Below are 22763 nucleotides of genomic sequence, written 5' to 3'. Positions count from 1 at the left end.
AACTTGTCACCAAGAAGGGTTTTTGGATCATCTCACTTGGGCAACATTAAGATTTTCCCCAGCAAAATAAATTCCTTTGTGTGGTCCAAAGCCACACTCGGAGCAGAAGGCTCAGGCACAGGGTGCACGCACAGAGCTCATGGCTCTGCCGCTTTCCTACAGCCTGGAAGGTCCTCTGGGAACCCATGGAGGACAGGGGACGTGGGGAACACAGCAGCAGTGGCTGAAAGGAGAGGAATAACCTGCAAAGCTGCTCCTCCTGGCTGCACAGACTGGAAATGTGATGAGAAACCACTGACCTCTTCTCCGCCGGCTTCACACCCACCGACAGCGATGCCATGGCCGTCACCGTTTCCGCCTCCTCGTTCTCACACTTCTGGGCCTCCACCAGGGAATATCCCACCGTGGAGGCGAAACGCTGGAGGGAATGCCAGTACTTGCCTGGGGGAGAGGTGACAACAGGGCCATCAGGGCACCATTCCAGCTCCTGCTTTCCCAAACCCAGCCGCCAGCTCGGAACTGCCCAGGAACACTTATCCGATCCCTACTCTCACTTTAAGGGCCTTAGGTGCTCAAAAAACAGTTCCCTTTTCCACTTCAAATACCTCAGAAACTTCTAGACCTAAGGACAAATGTGTCTGGAGATGTCTCTCTACAAAAAAAACCCAGGAGAGGGAAGGATGCAGTCCAGGTCTGGATCCACCTGCTGACTGCCATGTACTTTCAGTGGGCAAATCCCTGAAGACTAAAGAAGTCCAATATGTATTTAGAACCCTTAACGTTGGAAAAGACCTCCAAGACCACCAAGTCCAAGCTTCAACCTCCAAAGTATTTTTTATGTCGGCAGTTTGACACCCTTTTGCATGGAGAAGAGCACTGGGAAGGCTCCAGAGGAAAGAATTGCCAAGAATTTCTCCAGACGAGGTTCAGTGTAATGATTTTAAACTGCTTAGCTAAATAAACCTAAAATATCAACAACTGCCAGCAAAACTCATAGAATATCCTTGGAAGGGATCATCCCTTGGGAGAGATCATTGAATCCAACTCCTGGCCCTGCACAGGACATCCCAAGAATCCCAGCCTGTGCCTGAGAGCCTGCTTCACTTCCATGCCTATCTACTCCTAATTAATGGGTGCCACAACCCCCAACAAGACTTGTGTTATTTGGAGATACTTAATTGCTTTCCAAGAAGTAAGAGCACCCTCTAATGGCAGGACAGTCTGTCCTTTACAGAGATTTTAGAGCTTTTAATTTTTGTTGGGTTAATAGCTAGACTGGATCCTCCTGAAGGTCTTTTCCTACTGAACCTGTGCACTGATTCTGTAATTCCCCCTAAAGGCTAAAGCCCTGCTGGGCTTTGTCACTGCACAAGCCCAGCTCAGGGTGCAGTGACCACCAGAAAAGTGAGAAATGGGAGTATGGAGCTGGCAGAATGGTGGAGAAGCCCAAGGGGTGTCCCCAGGGACCCAGCTGGGTCAGTGGGGCTGGACTCACTGTGGATCTCGATGACCTTCTCCATGGAATGCACGGCGTTAGCGTTTGCTCTCTGCTGGAAAACCTTCTCTGGAAGAGGGTCAAGCTGGAGAGAGAGAGAGGAACACCAGAGGAATGTTACCATTGAATCCCAGAAAGGTTCTGGTGGGAAGGGACATTAAAGCTCATCCCACTCCATGCCTGGCATGGGCAGGGACACCTTCCACTAGTTGTTCTGCAGTGGGAATATGCCTGTGCCAGCCCAGGGAAAGGCCTGACAAGCACTGCTGGAGGAAAGTTTTAGGATTTATTTGATTTCCTTTAGAAAAACTCAAGAAGAGGAGACACCTCTGCCCTCCCAGGTTCTCCACTAATGAATGAATTCATCCCAAACCTCCAAGGTGGGCTGTCCAAAACAAGAGATGTCCACTGCTGTTAACTGTGCTGAAAACAACCCAACCAGGGATGTTCCCCAGCAAAGAACAGCCAGAGTTCAACAGTTAAAAATATCTATGGCAAAGTTTAACTTCCCTCAAAGCCAAGAGAAGCTGCAGCCAAGACTGCTCTTATGAGCACATGGTAGCCATTCCATAGGTACTTCATGGGATGGTGCATTCCAGATTCAGTAATTATGGATTGCACTTTTTATTAATTCCCCACTCTAAAAATAGTTCTGCTCCGAACTGGTTTCTGTACGACATTAAAGTGAAGGCAAAAGCAATTCCTGGATAAGTCTTTGAGCAAGAGCATTCCAGGGCCTCTTGGTTGACACTGAGACAAAGCATGTTCCAGATTCCAGAGCTCACTCCTCCTCCTGAAATAACACTCACAAAGAACCTCAGCCTGTGGAAAAAGGGAGCAAAAAACCTCTGGGCATGAGGCACCTGGTTGTCACACCTTCCTGTTTGAAGGGCAGAGGCTGGAGATGCCCACAATGGACTGAGCAGCTCTGCAGAGTAATGGGAGAGGAATGGTGGCTAACTGGTGTGGACTGCCATCAGCAGATCTCAAAATCATGGAATCACAGAATGCTGGGGGGTGAAGGGATCTTAAAATTCATCTCATCTCACCCCCTGCCAGGGCAGGGACACCTTCCACTGTCCCAGGTTGCTCCAAGCCCTGTCCAGCCTGGCCTTGGACATTGCCAAGGATCCAAGGGCAGCCACAGCTGCTCTGGGCATCCTGTGCCAGGGCCTGCCCACCCTCTCAGGGAACAATTCCTAATTCCCAATATCCCACCTAACCCTGCCCTCTGGATTAAAATGGATTAAAACCATTCCCCCTTTTCCTGTCCCATCAGACCCTTGTCTAAAGCTCCTGTCCAGCTCTCTTGAAGTCACTTTAGGCACTGGAGGATTTCTCCCAGGAGCCTTCTCCAGGCGGAACAACCCAAACTCTCTCAGACTGTATCAAAGTCTCTCTCTGATTTCCCATCCCTTATTTCCACTGAAGCCCTGTGAGCATTGCCCAGCAGTGCAGGCCCATTTCCCAGCCCTGACCCTCTCCCCAGTGCAGCAATCAGCTGCCCAGCCCCAGCTCTGGGTTCATTTCCTGGCAGCTTGGGAAGGAGCTGCTTCTCTGACGCGGGAGTTTTGATCTCGGCCGGTGGACACCATGCTCGGGGGGACTGGCACTGCTCCCCTCATTTCCCAGCAGCCCCAGTGGAGCTCCAGTTTGGCTCCTGAGCCAGCCCAGCTCCCTGCAGCCCGGCCTGGCCACAGCTGCCTGTCCATGTGTGTGCAGCAGGCTGCTCTGACACGCTGTAGATCAAACCGCATCAAAGCGCCGCAGCGCAGAGCTGCAGCGCTCCCCCCGACTGCCCTGCCTTCAAAAGGTTCCAGGAAAGACCTGGATAAAATGAGTGTTTCCTGCTTTCTGATGTGTGCCTAAGCCAGGGAATATTACCCTATCTGCACAGCCCACCTAGGACAAGTGAGAGCAGGTCTGTGTTTTAAGTGTCCTTGTAGCCATGATTAAAATAATCAATGTTTTTTATCTTTAAGGATCAATATTTCTTCTGCTCAATGACATCACTCAGGCAGCTCACAACATCCAAGGTATCCTGAGTGCTGAGCTCTCCCCACAGCCTCACACTCCCAAACACACCCATGGCTTGGGTGAAGCACTTATTTACTGCTTGTGGTTGCAGTCAGCCTCCTGTGATCCTAGGAGCACACTGAGCAGGAGGAACCACATCCTTCAGGTGTTATTCCCACTGCTTCCCTTTCAAAGTGCATCCTTCACCCAAAGGTGGCTGGAGCCAGAAGAATTGTCTGTAGTGACCACTTAAAACATATAAGTGCTGCAATAAACACCTCACAGAACCCCAGGAAGGTCTGGCTTACAAGGGACCTTAGAGCTCATCCAGTCCCAACCCCTGCCTGGGACAGGGACACCTTCCACCATCCCAGGCTGCTCCAAACCTCATCCAAACTGGCCTTGGACACTTGCAGGGATCCAGGGGTAGTCACAGCTTCTCTATGAAACCTGTGCCAGTGCCCCACCACTGGAAGCCCCCTGTTTCCATGTTGGTGTGGCAGCTGCCTCCTGAGTTTTCAGCTGTCCCGAGGGCTGAGTGCAGGCTGGAGCCATTCCCTGTGCCCAGAGCCTTCTCAGAACTGCCTGGCCCAGCACAAGGAGCAGGATGCTCTCTGGGCACTGGAGCTGGGATGCTGGATGATGGAAGCAGGTGCTTCTGATGAATCCCAGCTAGTTTATCTCCTGGCCTGGCTCCTCCAGCCTCCCACCTAACGCTGAGTGTGGATACTCCAAGACAGAACACTTCTCCAACACGCTGGAGGTCAAACTGCTCCACACCTCCATGCAGATCCAAGCTCCCTCTCCATCTTTCCAGACACCTGATGGTCACTGAACTACAACCCTCCCCAGAAATCAGCTCCCACTGGAGACAGACCCACTGCTCAGCTCCTCTGGTGCTGCACCTCAGCCCAAAGTATCTGTACTCAAAAGTCCTCAAGTATGGTTTCAAGCTGCACCAGAGGAGGTTTAGGTTGGATATTAGGGAAAATTCCTTCACTAGAAGCATGCTCAGGCATTCAGTCAGGCTGCCCAGGGCAGTGGTGGAGTCAACACCCCTGCAAGGATTTCAAAGATGTGTAGATGTAGTGTTCCTTCTTTCATCCCACTGACACTAAAAGTCAGGGGGAAAGCAGAAAAGATGGAGTATCTGAAATTTTCTCTGTAGGAAAATACCCATAGCTCTTCAGAATCCAACATCTTGCTGTATTTCTCTGTCTGGCTCTTATCTTGCAATCACCCCCCTAACCTTTCTGGCCAATTTTTCTGACACAGTCAAGGCTTCTCCTACACAGCAACGTGCAGAAAATAGAAAATGTAACTCCTAGGAAAAAATCCTGCTGCAAACCATGTCAAGCAAGCTGCCCCATGTAGCAGGCACAGTCTGTAGGACTAAAGAGGGGAGCAAAGAGAAGGAAAGACTTGCACAATGAATTCAGAAATTAATTAAAAGAGTTGTTTTTCAAAGAGCACGAAGCAAATTATTTGGAGAAAGAACAAACCCAAAAATCATTCTTAGCTGTTTCACTCATTGCACGGACTACAAAGCACAGGTGGTTTTTAAGCACTAAACAAACAGCGAGTGTCAGAAGGACACCAAACAAGGACACAAACTTGGCAGCCAGGAGGATGAGACGCCCAAACCCGAGGGGGGGAGTGTGTTTGGGGGTGCCTGTACCTCGTTTCCCAGCAGGGCAGACACGCAGGCCTCCGAGGCGTCGCAGATGGCCGTGAGGTCGTGGCCGCCCTCGAGGGCCAGCACCACGCGGCCCCCGGCCAGCCCCATCAGCTGCTTCGTCAGGTACCCGAAGCCTGCAAGGAGGGAACAGAGGAAATGCACCACAAGGGCAAAGGTGGCGGCTGGAATGGGGCTCCTGGCGGAGGATCAAAGAATTAGGGAGAGGAATTACATCATATTAAAAACCCAGCGGGGATTTGCAAAGGCTCGGCGTGTAACGCGAGCCAGGTTGGGCTTGGACGCGCGGTTCCAGCTGCGGCTTCCAGGGATGGATCCCTGTGTCCCCCAGCAGCACCACCCCGGCTGAGAGCATCACCAGCCTCCCCCTGCCACCCCTCAGCACCCCAAATTAAAGCCAGCAGCCAACATTGCCTTTGGGAGCAGGGAAAGGGGCGGATTTCTGCTGGATGCTGCTTTGGGGGAGGGAGGAGGAAGGGGAATGGGCCCAGTTTGGGTCGGGATAGCAGCAGTGCAGTGCCCCAGAGAGATTTAGGTTTGACATCTCGTTCTCAGCAGACAGCTCTTCCCGTCCATAGTATGCTATAAAAATTCCAGGGGCACCCGGCACTTTGATCAGATGACACACAATACATTTCTGCCCCCTTTAAACAAAACAGAACCAAGCGGCGAGGATTTAAAAAACGTGTCCTCAAAGCAACCTTCCCCCTCCAGGAGAAAAGAGAAAAAAAAATCAAAAAGCCAAACAAAGGAGAAGCCAGGGAATTTCTACCTTCCATCCCCACTGCCTGCTTTCTGCTTTGGAGTGAACCCCTTTGCAAATTAACAAATTAACAGGCAGAGAAAAGCATCCACTGCAGAGCCCACAACTGCTTTTGTGAGAGGAGCAGAGCATGGCAAATTTAAGCAGCACGTAAACAAGACCTTTCCTTTCCAAACTGTTTCTGGATATCTCAAGGAACTTGCCTCTTGTAAACCTATTTCACTTTATTCTTATATAAAGTTTACAGGTTCAGCTCCCTTACGAGGTTTTAAAGTTCACTGTAGAGAACAACTTTCCTGGCTGGAACAAACTCTCAAAAAATAATAGTAAAAGCCTTTTTGCAAGAAAAACTGTCCTCTGGATAAATTTGAAGGAAACAGTGCCAGGTAAACTCCACATAACCTGGAGGGGGAGGGGGAGGGGGGGGGAAATTTCAGTGCATCTCCCAAAAACATCCCAGACCCGAAGCAAAAAGGAGGGTTTGTGGGTGTCTGTAATTAATTCAAAGGTGGAGAGCAAAAACATTCAGCTCAAAATTTTAATAAGGTGTCCTGGAGGAAGAAATGGATTTCTTGGTAGCAATGAGAGTGTTTACAGCTGGTATGGCCTTTTTCTGCAATTTTATATTAATGCCAGCATAACTCTCTAATTCAGCAGAGATGTGACTACAAATAAATTACACAATATTACATACTGAATATTCCAAAGTTGAAATATGCAATGTTTCAAAAAAAACCCCCAACAAAATTAAGGCTTCAGCCAGGCCAAAATATGCATTATAAAAAGATAAATGCCATGAAAATTCAAAGAAGAAAGATGGAAGTTTTGCCTTTGAAATGAAAGATCTGAACTAGACCCCGCAAAGTAAAATCTGGGAACACATTGTCCTTCAATCCATAGGACAGCAGCAGAAGCAAAGCCCTCACTTACATTTTGCTGACAGGTTATATCCTCCCAGGGGTGTGGGGTGCCCTTCCACAGCATCGAAACCAGATGACACCAGCACAACATCTGGGGCAAACTCGTTGGCAATGGGCATCACTACTGTCCTGCAACACAGAATATCCACAGCACACACATGTCAGTCAGGGGGGCTCCTCAGCAAGGCAGGGGTGCTTCAACCCTCTCACCAAACCCTGAGAGCCTGGTGGAAGAGCTCCTCGCACTCCCTGGGATTTTCTCCAGCTCATGGTTTGAGCAGGGAAATGAGCTGTCACCCCTTGTGATTCCCATTTGGGATCACATCCTGATTTACATACATGGGAATAAGGGTAAAAGAAGAGGGCATCTGGCACAGGCTGCAAAACTACCTGGGAAACCTCACCCCAAGGCATTATCTCCAAGTCCTCCCTCAAAACATCTCCTTAAGCTTTGCCAAGTGATTCCTTCCTCCCTTGCTGCACTTCTCATTTCCCACAGCAAAAGGCTGGAGTATCCCATGGGGCAGAACAGCTTTAGAATGCAAATATCCCACCCAAATTCACCTCTCCCAATGCCATTTCCCCATCCTCTGATCTTTTGTTCAATAAAATATGGGTGGAATTGTTCAGCATCTCCATCCTACTGATTGCTGAAGTTGTATTTAAATGAAACAAGGGGTCTGTTCCTGTGGTTTCTCACTAAAAGAACTTTGTTCCCTCTGCTTTCTCTCTCTCCAAACTCCACAATTTCTCCTCAAAACCTACAGGAGGTTGCAAACATCCCACCCCCACATCAAGACACACTTCCCAAATTATGTTTTTTTCCATTGTAACTGCACCTACTGGATGTGTCCCTAGGGCAACCTGACCTGTAATTTTCCCATTTCCCCATCCTAGGAACAGCCACCAGCCAGGATAACTTTCTGGAGCAGGAACTGAGGTTATTTTACCCACATCCCAAAGCATGGACCTGTAAATCTTGGCACACACGAGAACCTAACACTTTATTGAGTCGAGTCTTTATGTGATGCTCTAAAAACAGAGCCCAGGGGGGCTGTTCCATGCTGAGATGGCTCAAGTGCTATCAGAACACTCATAAAAGCTCCCAGCTTTTGCCACAAGGATATTAAACAGCCAGGAGACATCTGCCAGAGTCAGCAGCTCGTGACATCCAGCTGAGCTCGTGCCCCTCTGCAGAATGGGGCATCAGCCTCTGCCAGGCACTGAGCAAACCCACCCCCCAGTCTCCACTGCCACCAGGGAGCAGGAACAGGCACCCAGACACCAAAAGAACCTCCCCACACATCTCCCAGTTTTATTTTTTTCCCAGCTATTTGCCACAGCAATCCCAGAGGCTCCTGCAGTATCGCTGATCTCCGTGCGCAGGCACAGAGACCTCTGTGAGAACAAAGGGATTTCATTTTCCCTTAAAACACACAAAATCCCAACAAGGAATTTGAATTTTCTCCTCTGAGGATGTGATTGCCTCTCTCCATTTTGTCCTTGGGGGATGATTCTGTGAGGAAGACAAGAGCACAGCTCTGCTTGGTGAGTTTACAGTTTGGTGGAACTCACAGAAGTTTTTAGGAGAAACCTCACCAAGGCCTGAAGCAGCAATTCCAGAGCAAGTGCAGCAGCCAAGGGTTTATTTTCCCTGAGCTTTTTCATTCCTAACCCAAGGAAAACTGCTCAAAGAATCAGATTTATTTCCCTCCCTCCCATAGTTATGATGCTGTGGGAGCTGCTCAGTGGAAGTGTGGGATCACCAGAGCCAGCCCAAAGCTGCACCTCAAGGGCTGGAGATGCTCCATCAGCACTGAGCAACCCATGGGATCACAGATCCATGGGGATTCTGAGCCATGGGACAGCTCATGGAGCACAGCATGGCTGGGAAGGACCTCGAGCACCACCTCATTCCAACCATGGCAGGGGTGTCCAGTGCTGCCAAGCACAGAGGCACAGAGGGATGGGGCAGCTGGGGACCCTCAGCTGGAGGTGGCTCTGGGTGACAGTGGCACAGTGACTCCTCCAGCACAGCCACACAGCCCCCAGGGCTGATCCTGAGCCCTGCCAGGGGCAGTTTTGGGAGAGAAAAAGCCTTTCTCCTAATTCCAGTGTGATACCCCAAAGCCACATCAAACTCTGTCTGATGCTCTCCATGGATGTAAAACTTGATGCAGGAGGGTCAAAGCCAGACCTCCCTCATTTTGTGTTTTCAATTGTAAGAAAAAATGACAAAAATCCAGAGAGTTTCCCAGATTCCATCTGTGGACAACGTTTTGGACACATCTCTTTCAGCTTTTTGCTTTTTCCTTTTCCCTTGTCCACAGATAAAACCAGCCCCTTCATTCAGATGCACCCCAGTAAAGCCAGACCCTTCAGGGGAAACAAGGATTAAACTGGAAACAACCCCATGGCTTTGCCCTGCTGATGAGACTCTAAAAAAGCCAGAAATTTGAATTATTACCTAGGAGATAAGCAGTTCTGCCTGGAATTTGGTCTTTTAAGGAATGGCTGAGGTGGCTGTAAAGTTTTTCACTGAGGAATGAATATTTCTAACACTGAATATTCATTCAATCCGTGTAGAATTTTTTAAAAAACAAGGAAACCGAAATTTCCCTAATTTCAGAAGCTTGTTTTGCTTGCTTAAAATAAATGAAATCTTTTTATTTGCCTGGTTACAGCTGAGCTGAACAGCTCTACACGAGAGCAAACTGATGGCTGCAACGAGCAAAGCCTCCCCATTGTGTTCTGCAATTGCTTGGGAGAGAGGAAAAAAAATAAATGCAATTTTAGATCTATTTTCCAGAAGGCTGAATGAACAATTTTTAGCCTGGCATTAGCCAATTCACAATTAAATGCCTAATAAATTATAGGTAAATGAAACCATCCTACAGAGGATTATTTTGGGCTTTAAATGCTCAATTGCAGCGAGTAAATTGGTGAAACTTAGAAGGCTGAACACTTTTTTAGAGACTTTTTCCCATTCTTGGCCATATCTATGTTTTATATATATTTTTATATGTGCTATGTATAAATTTATATCTGTTAAGTGTATATATTTATATTATGCATATATTTATCTATTGCTATATTTTGTATTTCATATATATCATGTGTAAATTTCTATTTATGGTTTTATACACGTCATATATTTTATATATATAAACTAAAAATGTTATCCACTGCTCCTCAGGCTAACCAGCTTCCTGAAAATTCCAGTCTTTGCTTCTCCATGGTCATTTACTGTGTCCAAAGGGATTAGGAATTTGGGGATGAAATCAGTGTGGGGAAAGCATGAAATTAAAAATACAGCGACCACCGTTCCAGGCAAAACAGCATCATCTCTTCCCCCCCATCCTCTTCCTCGCTCCTCAAATGGTTTATGGATCGAGGGAAAAACCCAAATGCCCCTAAAATTGGTTTCTGAACTTGTTTAATGCTTTTTGAAGGCAGCAGGAGGAGGGGGAAGCACAGTCCTGGCTTTTTCCTTCTGGCTGAGGTGTTTTAAATGAAGTCAAATGTGGAATCGAGCTGGACGTGGAATTATGGCTGGAATTATTATGGTGGAATTACTGGGATAGGGGAAGGAATTCTCAGACACAACACAACTGCTGGCATCATCAGGACAACTTCCTTGCAGTAAATTCAGAGAGAAACTCCTGTGGATAAAACATTTTTAATTTCACTAATTGCTGTTCCCATGTCATAAAGAAAACCAGCCAAAGCCTTCCCATTTTTCCTGCAGGTCTCTTAGCTGGGTTTGCACCTGGATCAGGAGGATTGAGAGAGGCAAACCAGGATTTCAGCTGATGTAAAATGTAAGGGAACAACAAATCCTGGTCCAAAAAACCCCTCTGAATTTTACAACTTGTTTGTTTCTGTAACTACGGAACAACAGCGGAGGCAGCGGGAACGTTCTGGGAGTTCAGGACTTTGGGAAGGACGTGCCCTGCATTGTTCCCTGCATAGTTCCCTGCATAAACTGATCCCATTTCTGCCTGATCTGTGCAGTCTGGGACTGCCCACATGCTCAGGGGTGAGCTCAGACACGGGATGTGGAGCTGACTCTGGCACAGCCACAGCTACCACAGGGTGCAGGAGTTCCAGGCGGCCAAAAAACTCCCCAGATCCCTTCTGAGCACCATCACCCCCCATCCCCCCAAAAATAGGCACCCCAACCTGGAGCTGGGGCAGGCAGTGATTTCAGCCCCAGGTTAGGAAGGCAACAAGTGACAAAGTGCAGGGGAAGGCTCATTTTTAACTCTTTTTCTCAATTCTGATATGTATCGATGGCATTAAGGACCATCCAGAGGTCAGGAGAGCTTGGGCATCCCAAAAGTAATAATTTAATAATATTTGGAGAGAGAATGAAAATCACTGATGTGAGTTCCTATCTCTTTCTTGCATGGAGCAAACCCAGTCTGAAACAGGTTTTCAGTTTGGGGATGAGTGGTTTCACTGGCATTTATTTATTCCCTCATTTCTCTCGTTCAGAAGGACAATTATCTCAGTCATTTTCATTTCTCAAACTCACACACACTGGCTTTTCCTGAAACAAAGCAACAAAAAATGAGGAGCACGTTGCTTATTTAAATCTGCTCCTTTTACACAGAAAAAGGACTTTTTTCCCCCTAGAAACAGACAGGCATGTGAAGAGTTAAGGCTTAAAAAAAAAAAAAAAAAAAAGTCTATCAGTATCTTTGCCTAGCTCAAAGGATTTCCACTGATTCCTCTCCAGACTTCAAAGCCTCACAGTTTGGCATTTGGACTGGTTTGAATTAAAGCTCAGTTCTCCACTGTGAGTTTCCAAGTTCATGGTGAAAATGCCTCCTGCTTCTGGAGTTCATTATGGCCAATTTTCTTATCTTTTCTTCATCTTTGGTTTGATCCCCAGCAAATGCAACGTGGCATTCGACGGGGTGGAATAACAAGGTGCTGCCTTGAAGGCATGTATTGTCTCAAGGGGCTAAAGCAAGAAAAGAAGGGGGAAAAAATAGGATATATGACCCATTCCCTTCACTTTCCAACTCTCAGGGGACTATAAATTGCAAACTTCAAAGAGTTATTTTACATTAAAATCAATAGAAAGATTCGGGGGGTGGGGGGAAAAAATGTTTTTCAAAAGAGCTGGTTAAGATTTAAAAAGGTCACTTGATAATGTACTATCATGGCCAAACTTGGCATAGGATGAAAAAAATGCTTCTCGTTTAACTTATGGTTAAACTGAAGGTGTGCAGGCTCTGGGAGGAGCATCCCCCAAAACTCCCCAAAATCAGGACTGTGACCCACTCCAAAGGCTGTTCCCTAAATAGCTGCAGTGACCAGGCAAGCAGACCCCAGGAGTGGCTGGCAAAGGCCTCACTGTGCAGCCCTGAGCCTTTTCCAGGAGCCTGGACACTCAATTAATATTGAATGTCCCCAGCTCCAGGTGCCCTGGCTAACAAAAAGATCCATCCTGGGATAGCCAGGCTTCCACTCTGGAGCAATGTGCTGCCTTCCTGAGCCAGGAGTGACACAAATGGCAGGGATTTGGTATCATTTGAAATCGTGGGTGTTCTCTGAGGGCTTCATGATGGCAGAATGAAGAGGGGGAAAAGGTGCTTTTTGCTCAGCCTAAGGGGATATAACAGGGAAGAGCAGGAAATAATGTTCCTGGATTTAATGCTGTTCCACAAAGGTGATATCCCAGAAATTCACACCCTGTCTTCTGGCAAGTCTGTGTCTGCATGAATTTAGGCCACCAGAGGTGTGAGGACAGAAAAGCTTCAGATTGTTAAAGGAGAGGCCAGATGGACCCATGGCACAGGGGAGCCAGTGGGTGGCACAGGACAGTGTCCAAGAAAAATCATGGAATGGTTTGGGTGGGAAGGAGGCTTAAAGCTCATCCAGTGCCACCCCTGCCATGGGCAGGGACACCTTCCACTGTCCCAGGCTGCTCCAAGCCCCAATGTCCAACCTGGCCTTGGACACTTCCAGGGATCCAGGGGCAGCCACAGCTGCTCTGGGCACCCTGTGCCAGAGCCTCTCTGGGATGAATAATATCAAAATTTTAAAGCTTATCAAAAGCAAAATCACAGAGGATGGCACAAGGAGAAAGAAACCCAGCTGAGGTGAAAAACATATTTGTGAGAGGGAAAACTCAGTAGTACCTGAAAGCAGTTAAATATTCCGTGTCTCCCATGGGCGGGTCCAGACCACCAGTAAATGCCATGTTAACATTGAAACCAACTCCTGCTCCTGTGCCAACCTGCAAAAGGCAAATGGGACTCTCAATTAGCAAATTCTGGCAACACTTCTTTGCTCTTTTGATGTTCCCCCAGTGGAATTTGGATCCAGTAGTGAGGTCCATTAGTCCCTGGTTCCTGAAACAAGAGGGAAAATAAAGCTCCTCCACGCTCAGATCTTTATGGGAGCTGAGGACTGGTGGTGTTTGACTGCTGCTCACCCAAAAAAACACCCCAACATCAACTGAACCCTCTTGATTTTTCTGCAGCAGAGTGTGCTGCATGTAGTACCTTTCCATAAATCATTTTAAGCTTGATTCAGGAGCATATTTTGTATTTCACTACAGTTGCAACTGGGGAAAAAGTGTATTTTAATTAGAGTGAGCTCCCCCTCTGCTGGAGAAAAACAGGATTCACAGAGAAGGGATTTTGGCTGCTTGAGGGACACGTGGGTGGGAGATGTAAATACATCCCTCTCCTTGCTTGTACTGCAATGTCCCCATCTGCCCTGCCTGCAACTACCTGAGAGAGAGGAAAACTGAAAAATAAACCAGGCTTTTCCAGCTTTTTTATTTTTTTGCCAAGAAGGTCTTTGCATATGAAAAAAAAATAATTAAAAAGTGAAAATCAATGTGTTGCACAGCTGGATAAAACTGCATGGCTTTTATTGCACATTATTCCTCATACTGATGCAAATATTTTTGCTAGAAAAACACAGGGGTGGGTGTTCATCTACCCACGGTGGGTTATTTATCCATCATTGGCTTAAATGAAACTTGTTTTGTATCCTTTCTTTTATTTGATCTAAAATGACACGTCCAAAAATGACTCCTTTTGTAAAGCAGATTGCTAAAAAGCAGGAATTAAAGCCTGATACAAAGGGCTGCTGTTCATTCACTACAACAGTCAGCAGCATCATGTCACATTTAAGTTTCTTTAGAGGTTGAAATGGAAACATTGATGTTTTCTCAAGCAGAAAACGTAAAATTGACAGGGGAAGAAGTTTTCAGATGTCACCTGGAGCACTATAAGTATTCCAAAGAATTTCCCTTTGCTAAATCCCTCTGAAGGACCATATTTCCTGCCAGCCTAGAGGGAAAGGAAGGATGAATCCATCCAGAGCTCAGCTCTCAGCTCCACTGGCCCAGCCCTCCTGCTGCAGGCTCTGAGGACAGCACCAGGAAAGGGGGATTTGCTCCAGCAGCATCGTGGCTGGCCCTCAAATCCCACAAATTTGGGGTGGAGGTGCAGCCTTGGTGGTGGTGAGCAATGCCTGGGCAGGGCCAGGAGAAAGAAGGAGAGGTGGAGAAGGGGAGAAGGAGAAGGGGAGAAGGAGAAGGGGAGAAGGAGAAGGGGAGAAGGAGAAGGGGAGAAGGAGAAGGGGAGAAGGAGAAGGGGAGAAGGAGAAGGGGAGAAGGAGAAGGGGAGAAGGAGAAGGGGAGAAGGAGAAGGGGAGAAGGAGAAGGGGAGAAGGAGAGAAGGAGAAAGGGAGAAGGAGAAAGGGAGAAGGAGAAAGGGAGAAGGAGAAAGGGAGGAGAAGGAGAGAAGGAGGAGGAGAGAAGGAGAAGGAGAGAAGGAGGAGAAGGAGAAGGAGAGAAGGAGGAGAAGGAGAAGGAGAGAAGGAGGAGAAGGAGAAGGAGAGAAGGAGAAGGAGAGAAGGAGGAGAGATGGACAGGCTCCATGGCTGTGCCAGGAAAACCGAGTGTGGGTGGTGCAGCCATGGACAAGCTGTTCCTTCAGCATCTAAGAAACAACTTCTGCTGAGGAAGGAGAAATCCTGCCCAGGACAGGGAGTGCTGGGACAGCTGGCAGAGGGCTCCTCTGGAGCAGGCTGTCCCCCAAGGGCTCTCCTGGAGAGCTCAATTGCAGTGACTCCTTTGCTGCCATCCCACCAGCTCCAGCCAGGACACCAGGCCCATGGCTGCTGGATCACAGGGACCTGGTGTGTCCTTGGATGGGAACACAAAACCCTGAGGAGCTCTGGAGGTGGCAGGAGCTCCTGTGAGTGCCAAGGCTCTGAGATCCATGTGCTCACCTCATCTGGAGCGCCGCTGCCTGGGAAGAAGTTGCCGTCGTCGTAGCGATGGAGTGAGATATAGAGGACGTTGGGGTCGTTGTAGAAGGCCTGCTGAGTACCATTCCCATGGTGGACATCCTGCAGGGACAGGGAGGTTAGTCTTTCACTAAAAACATGGATTAAAGGCCTCACTTCAGGATTTGGAGGAGTTTTCCTTGCTGTTGAGCTTTGTTTTCTCCAGCCTGGCTCTGAAGAAGCAGGTTTTGGGGAATGGGAATAACTTGTTTGGCACACCTAGTTTGAGATTACTCTCCTTGTTTAACACATGGGATAAACACAATCCCAAATGTCTATCAAACTGAGCACTCATTTACCTGGATGGAAAGAACTGGATTCACACCAATTTTGGCAGATGGAGATACTGGGCTATTTGTTGCCCCAGATCTATGGGGTGAGTACTGATACAAATAAATTTCTGTTAAACAACACAATCCATGAGAGCTCCCCTATTGAGCTACTGTGTGGTGCACAAACACAGCCTGTGACAGGACAGCTATTTCAAATGCCCCTCTCTGACATGAAAAACAGGTGGGAAGTGAGGAAAGAAACATCCATCCAGTAAGTCCAAAAGACAAATAAATGCATTTTAACTTGTGGGTGATTTGTGGCAACAGAGCCAAAACTTTTGGCTGATCCCCAGTCACTCCTATACCTTCCCAGGCACATAAAATCTATTAAAAAATAAATGTCTTAACATTGCCACAGCAGAATCCCAAAGAAGCCCTTTCTCTTTATTTGAAAATTCTGGTCCCTTTAAGATTTTTTTTCTCTGATTAGAACACTTTTATTCAATTAAACCTCCAAATTTTGGCTTGCAGACAACAGGCAAGAAGTTTTTCATTGACTTACAGAGCTTGCTCTTGCAAGAAGAAACCCACCCAGGATAATTTCCACCTGCTCTCCCAAGGGGAAAGAAGGGGCATTTACTCACCCAGTCCACGATGAGGATTTTGCTCACGTTGAGCCTTTGCTGGAGCAGCTTGGCTGCGATTGCCACGGAGTTAAAATAGCAGAAACCCCTGGAGAGGGGAGACAAGAGGAAAAGAGAGGTGTTAATTACAGCTTCCCATGGTCCCACTGCACCCATCACCTAGACAGAACACAGGAGGCAGGAGTTTCTTCTGCTCTCCTTTCCTCTCTGGAAACATGGAAAGGCTTGTGTTGGGAGGGACCTTGAAGTTCATCTCGTTCCATGGGCAGGGACACCTTCCACTAGATCTATTTCCCATTGGAAGTGCTGAATTCCAGCAGCAGGCTCTAGGGAAACATGGAATGTCTGTCCCACACTTGCCTAAACCCACTGCTGATCCTTGCTAGGAAACACCTCCCCCAAAAGCAATAAGCAGGCTCTTACCCTGCTGCAGAGAATCTGGGGAGCTCTGAACACCACACATCTCATCTAGCAATAAACAGAAATTCCACAGTGATAACCTAACAGAATTCCTCTGGAATTTCCAGCTGTGGATCCCCCAGCAAAGGAGCCCTGGATGCAGTCAGTGAAGGCCATACTCACATGGGTGTGCTCTCCTCCGCGTGGTGACCCGGGGGCCGGACAACAGCAAACCCATTCTGCACACAAAAAACGGGGAAAGGAAAAGGTCAGAGGGACAAGGATGCACACAGGGGTTGCAGCCAGAAGCTTTAATCCTGCTTGGGAACTCTGGAGTTGCTCTTGATGGATTCCTCACAAGCTCACAGCAGTGGACGATGCTTTCCCTCATTGTGGAGAGGGAAAAAGAACTGGAGGTGCTGCTCAGAGCCCTGAGCAGAGCCCTGAGCAGAGCCCTGAGCAGAGCCTGCCCAGAGCACAGCTGAGGGCTGTTCCCATACCTTCAGGGCTGTTCCCTCACCTTCAGCTCTCCTGTGGCCACTTTGAACACCAGCTCGATGACACAGCCCACGGCCAGGCGAGCGGCGCCGGAAGAGTGCACCTCGTTCCAAATGGTGTCACTGTCGACCTGAGGGGACACACAGGAGCCAGGTTAGGAGCAAGGAGGGCAGCCAGGCATCAGGAGACCCCTGTCTTATGAAGACATCACTCACATGGGGGGATATGACAAGGGGAATGGATTTAAACTGAAAGGGAGAGGGTTTCTTTCAGATACTGGGAAGGAATTGTTCCCTGTAAGGGCATTGAGACCCGGGCACAGGGTGCCCAGAGAAGCTGCAACTGCCCCTGGATGCCTGGAATTGTCCAATGCCAGGCTGGAGCAACCTGGGCTAGTGGAAGGTGACCCTGCCTATGGCAGGGGATGGACTGAAATGGTCTTTAAGGTCCTTTCCAATCCAAACTATTCCGTGATTCTGTGACTCCGTGACCATGGAATCAGCATTTCTCTATAATTGCTGCTGATCCAAGATGAAATAAAAAGGTTTACTAAATGATTCAACGATTCTTTAAAATAAAAAAAAAAATCCACAATAAAGGGGGATGTTCAGTGTTGGGCATTTAAAAGAAGACTGCCCAGGAGTGACAGCAGCTTCCCTGGGGAGCCATGAGCTCACCCACCCTAACAAAGACCTTCAGCATCCCGTGCTGACCACACAGATTTGCCTCAATGCTAAATATTCCACAGAATCACCAGATTTCCCCTCTGAAAATGTGGAAACAGGCCACAGGGAAGGCAAGGCATCCTGCAGGCATGCCCACTGCTGTTATTCCAGACTGTGTCACCAGATGAACGGGACATTCCTCACCAGGAAGTACCACCAGCTATTTTTCACATATTACTCTGCCCTGAGTGTATCTATGGAAACAATGGCAAAAAGCGGAGATGGGAAGAAAGGGATCATTTGTTGTGCCTGACTCACTGAGCAGTGAGGAGACACAAGTGGCCCCACAAAGGACTGATCCACCTCCTTCCCAGCTGTGCTGAAGCTGCCATTGGAAGCGATTCCAGCTCTCTGATCATGGATGGTTTCTGGTAGCATCCACCCAAGGATGCTCTGGATGCCACAATAACTAGGAAAGCACTTGGAGAACACCAAAAAGCCTCTGGGGAATGCCACTGCATTGTGGAAGAGCCCTGCAGTGACTATTTGTGGTCTTAGGGCTCCTCTGGACCCCTGTAAATTTGGGCAGTAAGATGGGAACAGCAGCAGGATAAAGTCTGAATTACACATGACAGCTCCAGGAATCCTGGATCAGGACTGCACCCATGCAGAAGATGGGCCTGACCTCACCAGGTCTCTCCAAAAGCCCCTAAAGAGGTGGGAAGAAGCCCAAGGTGCTGCTCCTCCCCACTGCCCAGTGCACTGGTGCTCTGTGAGGGTCCTGTCTCTGGATCTGACCCCCAAGGAGTGCATCTACCCCATCTCTGGGCACAGCCAACCCATCTTCCAGCAAACTTAACCCATTTTTCTTGTCTTTGCTGTACTCAGGACACCAGCAGGGAAGTACTTCCCTTCCTGCCTGGACATAGCAAGCTCAGGGCTCCTTCCATGGGCCCTCTTCATTCCCTGTGAGGCACCAGAGGAATGGAAATACAAAATAACCAAATTTGCCTGTCCTAAGGGGCCCACAGACCCTCAGATGACTGCTGGGGTCAGCTTTTCCCATAAAAAAGATAGGATTCTTCAGTGCCAGAGCCAAACTCTGCCACGTCCTGGCCCCAGCAGAAACCAGGCTCCTGCCAGGAACATTCCAGGAAGAACGTCCAAAATGAAACCCAAAGAGTTTTTCCTTCCTCATAATAAAAATTACTATTTCCTTACAATTATTTCCTTACAATTATTTCCAAATTACTATTTCCTTACAATTATTTCCTGCCTTTAAGGAAAACCCAAGGTTTTTTTATTAATATCCATGATGAGGCTCCTACTCACACTGTAAATTCCTCCTACTCACACTGTAAATTTTCCTATTCACTAATGTGCAGCTATCTCAGAATTAAATGAGCACCTCACAAAAGATTTCATTATTCTACTGAATAAAAATGCACTGAAATTATTCTACTGAATAAAAATACAGTAAAATTCTACTGAAAAAATCCACAGGTAAGAAATCAAGCACCAGGACAGGTTGACACAGGTTGTACCAGAGCTCCAGACCCTGCAAAGTGAAGGAGTTCTGCTCTTCCCTCACAGAGGAAGACACCCCACCGTGTCTCCTCCTGCTCTCAATTAAATAATTCTCACATTCTGTTCCTCTGACTCCCTAATTAGTTCCTCCTCATTTCCATTCCACTGAAGTCCTTTCCGTGCTCTCTGCTCTGCAAGAACTTACTTTGCTTGCACAGTTACAATTGTTGATATGCTCTAATCAAAGCCCTTGAAAAACCCAAAAATAGAATCACCTGCTCTGGAGAAGATCAACAACACAAACACCTCTGGAGTTTTTAGAACACGTGCAGAAAAATGATGCAGATCTTCAGATATTTTTAGAATGTGCGCAGCAAAACGCTACACAGGAAAGAAAACAAATTCATCAGCTCTCCTTAAATCAAGCCTTTGAGTGTTTTGAAGAATCTGGATGCAAGTGTGCTGGGATGATCTTGCAGATTTTCCAAGCTTAAACTCCTTTCTCCCAAAGTAAGAGCCTAAATTAGAGTTGTGGGACTCCAGGGGCTCTCCAAAATGCAGTTTATTGTATCCAAGAGGTTACAGCAGTCCAGGGTTCTGGGTGACAGAGCTGTGCCTACAGCTGTCAGCCCCAGCTGCAGGCAGGCCTGGAGACCCTTAGTTTAGGTTACAATGCATTATATACTTTTCTTTTGGTTACAATGCATTATACAATTTTCTTTTAGTTACAATGCATTATACACTTTTCTTTTGGTCACAATGCATTATATACTTTTCTTTTGGTTACAATGCATTATAGACTTTTCTTTGCTGAGCATCTTAATACAGTAGAACCAATGAATACCTTAACTCTTATCTCTAGCCTATCATAACTACTATAATTACCATATTCATGTTACTGTTCTCCAATCACTAAAAGCCAGTACATTACAGTTTCAGCTGGAAGTTGTTTTTCAGTTTTCTTGCAGTGGAAAATTGTGAGACCTTTTTTCTACTTGCCACATTTGCTGCCTTGTTTGCCTGTGCTCTCTTTCTGCTTGGTAAAAACATCTTCTTGTTTGAGGTGGGTTTGTCCTTTGCTCTAAGGCATAACACCCCTTCTAACTAACACAGCCTTTGCCTCCTTGGTTAGCCAGTAAGACTGGCTCAGCAATTCTTTTCTTCTATATCAAAACTTGCTTTCATATCTATTCCTTCTTCAGATTCTACATTCAAAAATCTTTCTGCCAAGCACACACATATCTGTGAGACTTTCTTGTCAAACTTTCATCCTTCCCAACATCCCGAAACCTTCCTCTAATCATCCTGGATGAGGGAAGGCCGTGGTGCATGGAAGTGGGACGTGGAAAAAGGGGTGTGAGCTGCAGAGGAACAAAGCTGAGCACAATTCTCAAGTGATCAGCAGAAATAAATGAGTGATGTTTCACTCAGAGCTCACACCTGTTGATTTCAGAGCTTCTGTGCTTGCTTTCTTTCTCTCCTGCTAGGACCAGAAGGCTGCAGAAGGGAGGAGGCTTGTCAGCCATGGGATAAAGCAACAAGGAAAAAGAGTTTCCAAGCACCTGGGAACAAATTTACTCTTTTCTCTTTTTGACTTCAATTCACCAAGACTGAGTTTTTAATAAAAGAGAGAGTCTGAAAGGTGTTACGAGATGAAGGGATTTGCTCTGAACTGTTTCCTTGCTGCTGCTTCACTCCCAGAGCTCCAGGAGGGTTTGGACAAAGCTCTCAGAGATGCACAGGGTGGGACTGCTGGGGTGTCTGTGCAGGGCCAGGGGTTGGGTCAATGATCCCTGTGGGTGCTTTCAGCTCTGGATATTCTATGATTCACTCTCTTGCCTGTCCTTCATTCCACTCATTGCTGAGGAGAACTCATGGCTGCCCAAGCTCCATCCTCTATCCCGAGGCAAAACAGCCCTCCAGGGGCTTCTCCCCCCCAAAACTGCCCTGCATCCCTCTCCAAACCCATCCTTCCTTTTCATCTACACAACATCCCCAAAGGAAGAGAGCCACACTTGATTGCTTGCAGGAAAAGAGCCTGGTTTCAAATCTTTCCAGCCTGTTATTTCATACAACACCCTTAGCTCCTGAATTCCAATCATCAGCCATCATTCTGCTTTATCCTGCTCCAGTATAAATCCAAAGGAGGCCCTGTTCCACATCATTCTACTGATTCTTCATTTTCTTTTCCTTTCCTTTTGACTTGATGACATCATGTTTGCCCTCTGAAAAATATCTGGCAAACAATGGGGAATGGCTTCCCACTGAGAGAGGGCAGGGTGAGGTGGGATATTGGGAAGGAATTGTTCCCTGGGAGGGTGGGGAGGCCCTGGCACAGGTTTTGCTGATAGGATTGCTAAAACTCTGCACCAGAGTCAGCAAATATTCAATATCAGGGGTCTGTGGAGACAACCAAGCAGCATCTTTATTGAGAGCATATCAGGAATACCAGCACCGAGGCGTTTCCTGCCCTGATTTGGGATTTAATGCAAGACTGCTGGGCCCGTGCTGGGCTCAGACACTGTCTCTACTTGTTACCATTCAGTCTTCATTTGCAAATGATAATTTTTTTTTTTTTTGCTTTGAATGGCATGCCTGACTGCAGGGCAGAGTAAATCCAAACCTTTTAAGCTCTGGCCAAAAATTTGCCATGAATTAGGCGACTGCAGCATATTTACAATACAAAATAAAATATCTCCACGAGTGGCGGTACGAATAAACGACGATTATTCTTTTTTTTTTTTTTTTTTCTGACGGGATAATTTTCAAAGCAGCGATTTTGCAAAGACTCAGGAAGAAAACAATTTTGTTTCATTTCCATAACAGAATCCAGACCTTGAAAATTCAACCTCATGAGCTACAATTATGCAGCAGAACTACCACTGTGAATTTTCAAACACAATGCCTTTTATTGTCTCTTCTCATTCTTTTCCCCTTCCTGTTCTCCACGATTTTCTGTCCAGTCACCCTCCACAGAAACTCTGGAGCAGAAAGTCCTACTTGAAAGGGAAACTTTTAAGCTTTCAGGCTTCAAAGGAAAACAAGAAAACCTTCAAAACAAGGTATTTGGGGTTTGGTTTTTTTTCAGCTTTATGGGAACAAACAACAGCAAAAAGCCTGATTATATGGAAATTTGACAGCTGAAAAGTAACACTCAGCTTTTCCATGAGGGATGGAGGGGCATTTTCGTCACCTCCTGGAGAATCCACGTGGATTATCCTGGAGCTGGAGAATAAAAGATACCAAATGCTGTTTCATTCCAGGGCAGAGAAACAGCAAACCTGCTATTCACAGGAACAAGTACATTCCCAAATATTGTCCTATTTCATGGCCACATTTCCCACCTGCTGCGGAGCCCTGAGACTGAGGATGGAGCACTAGCATGTCCTGCTTTCCACAGGAAAAAAAGCACTTTGGGATGCAAGGGCTGCTTCACCAGTGAACATCCCAGGCCGGGAAATGAGGTTTTTCCTCCTGACCATGCCTCTGAGTGTCCCTCATGCTTGGGCTCTCCAGAGCAGCCCCGAAATGCTGCGGCAGCTTTTGAAG

General features: G+C 47.2%; 1 protein-coding gene across 10 annotated transcripts in view; it reads right to left on the bottom strand.

The window, feature by feature from the left end:
- Positions 1–22763, bottom strand: part of HDAC4 (histone deacetylase 4) — a 182519-nt gene that overhangs the window by 5631 nt on the left and 154125 nt on the right. For all 10 annotated transcript variants that reach the window (XM_071418104.1, XM_071418105.1, XM_071418095.1 and 7 more), the window contains 9 exons: positions 17045–17152; positions 16708–16763; positions 16126–16213; positions 15153–15272; positions 13043–13140; positions 6901–7019; positions 5190–5323; positions 1496–1580; positions 300–441 (listed from right to left, as the gene is read on the bottom strand). In XM_071418104.1, coding sequence (XP_071274205.1) covers positions 300–441; positions 1496–1580; positions 5190–5323; positions 6901–7019; positions 13043–13140; positions 15153–15272; positions 16126–16213; positions 16708–16763; positions 17045–17152 — 950 coding nt within the window. The remainder of the gene's footprint in view (positions 1–299; positions 442–1495; positions 1581–5189; positions 5324–6900; positions 7020–13042; positions 13141–15152; positions 15273–16125; positions 16214–16707; positions 16764–17044; positions 17153–22763) is intronic.

Source organism: Agelaius tricolor, unplaced genomic scaffold, assembly GCF_023055355.1.
Source record: "Agelaius tricolor isolate 1412-34295 unplaced genomic scaffold, bAgeTri1.0.p SCAF_75, whole genome shotgun sequence".
In the NCBI taxonomy this organism is placed as follows: Eukaryota; Metazoa; Chordata; class Aves; order Passeriformes; family Icteridae; genus Agelaius; species Agelaius tricolor.
The sequence above is the reverse complement of the archived record's forward strand: the minus strand, read 5'-3'. Positions and strand labels throughout refer to the sequence as shown.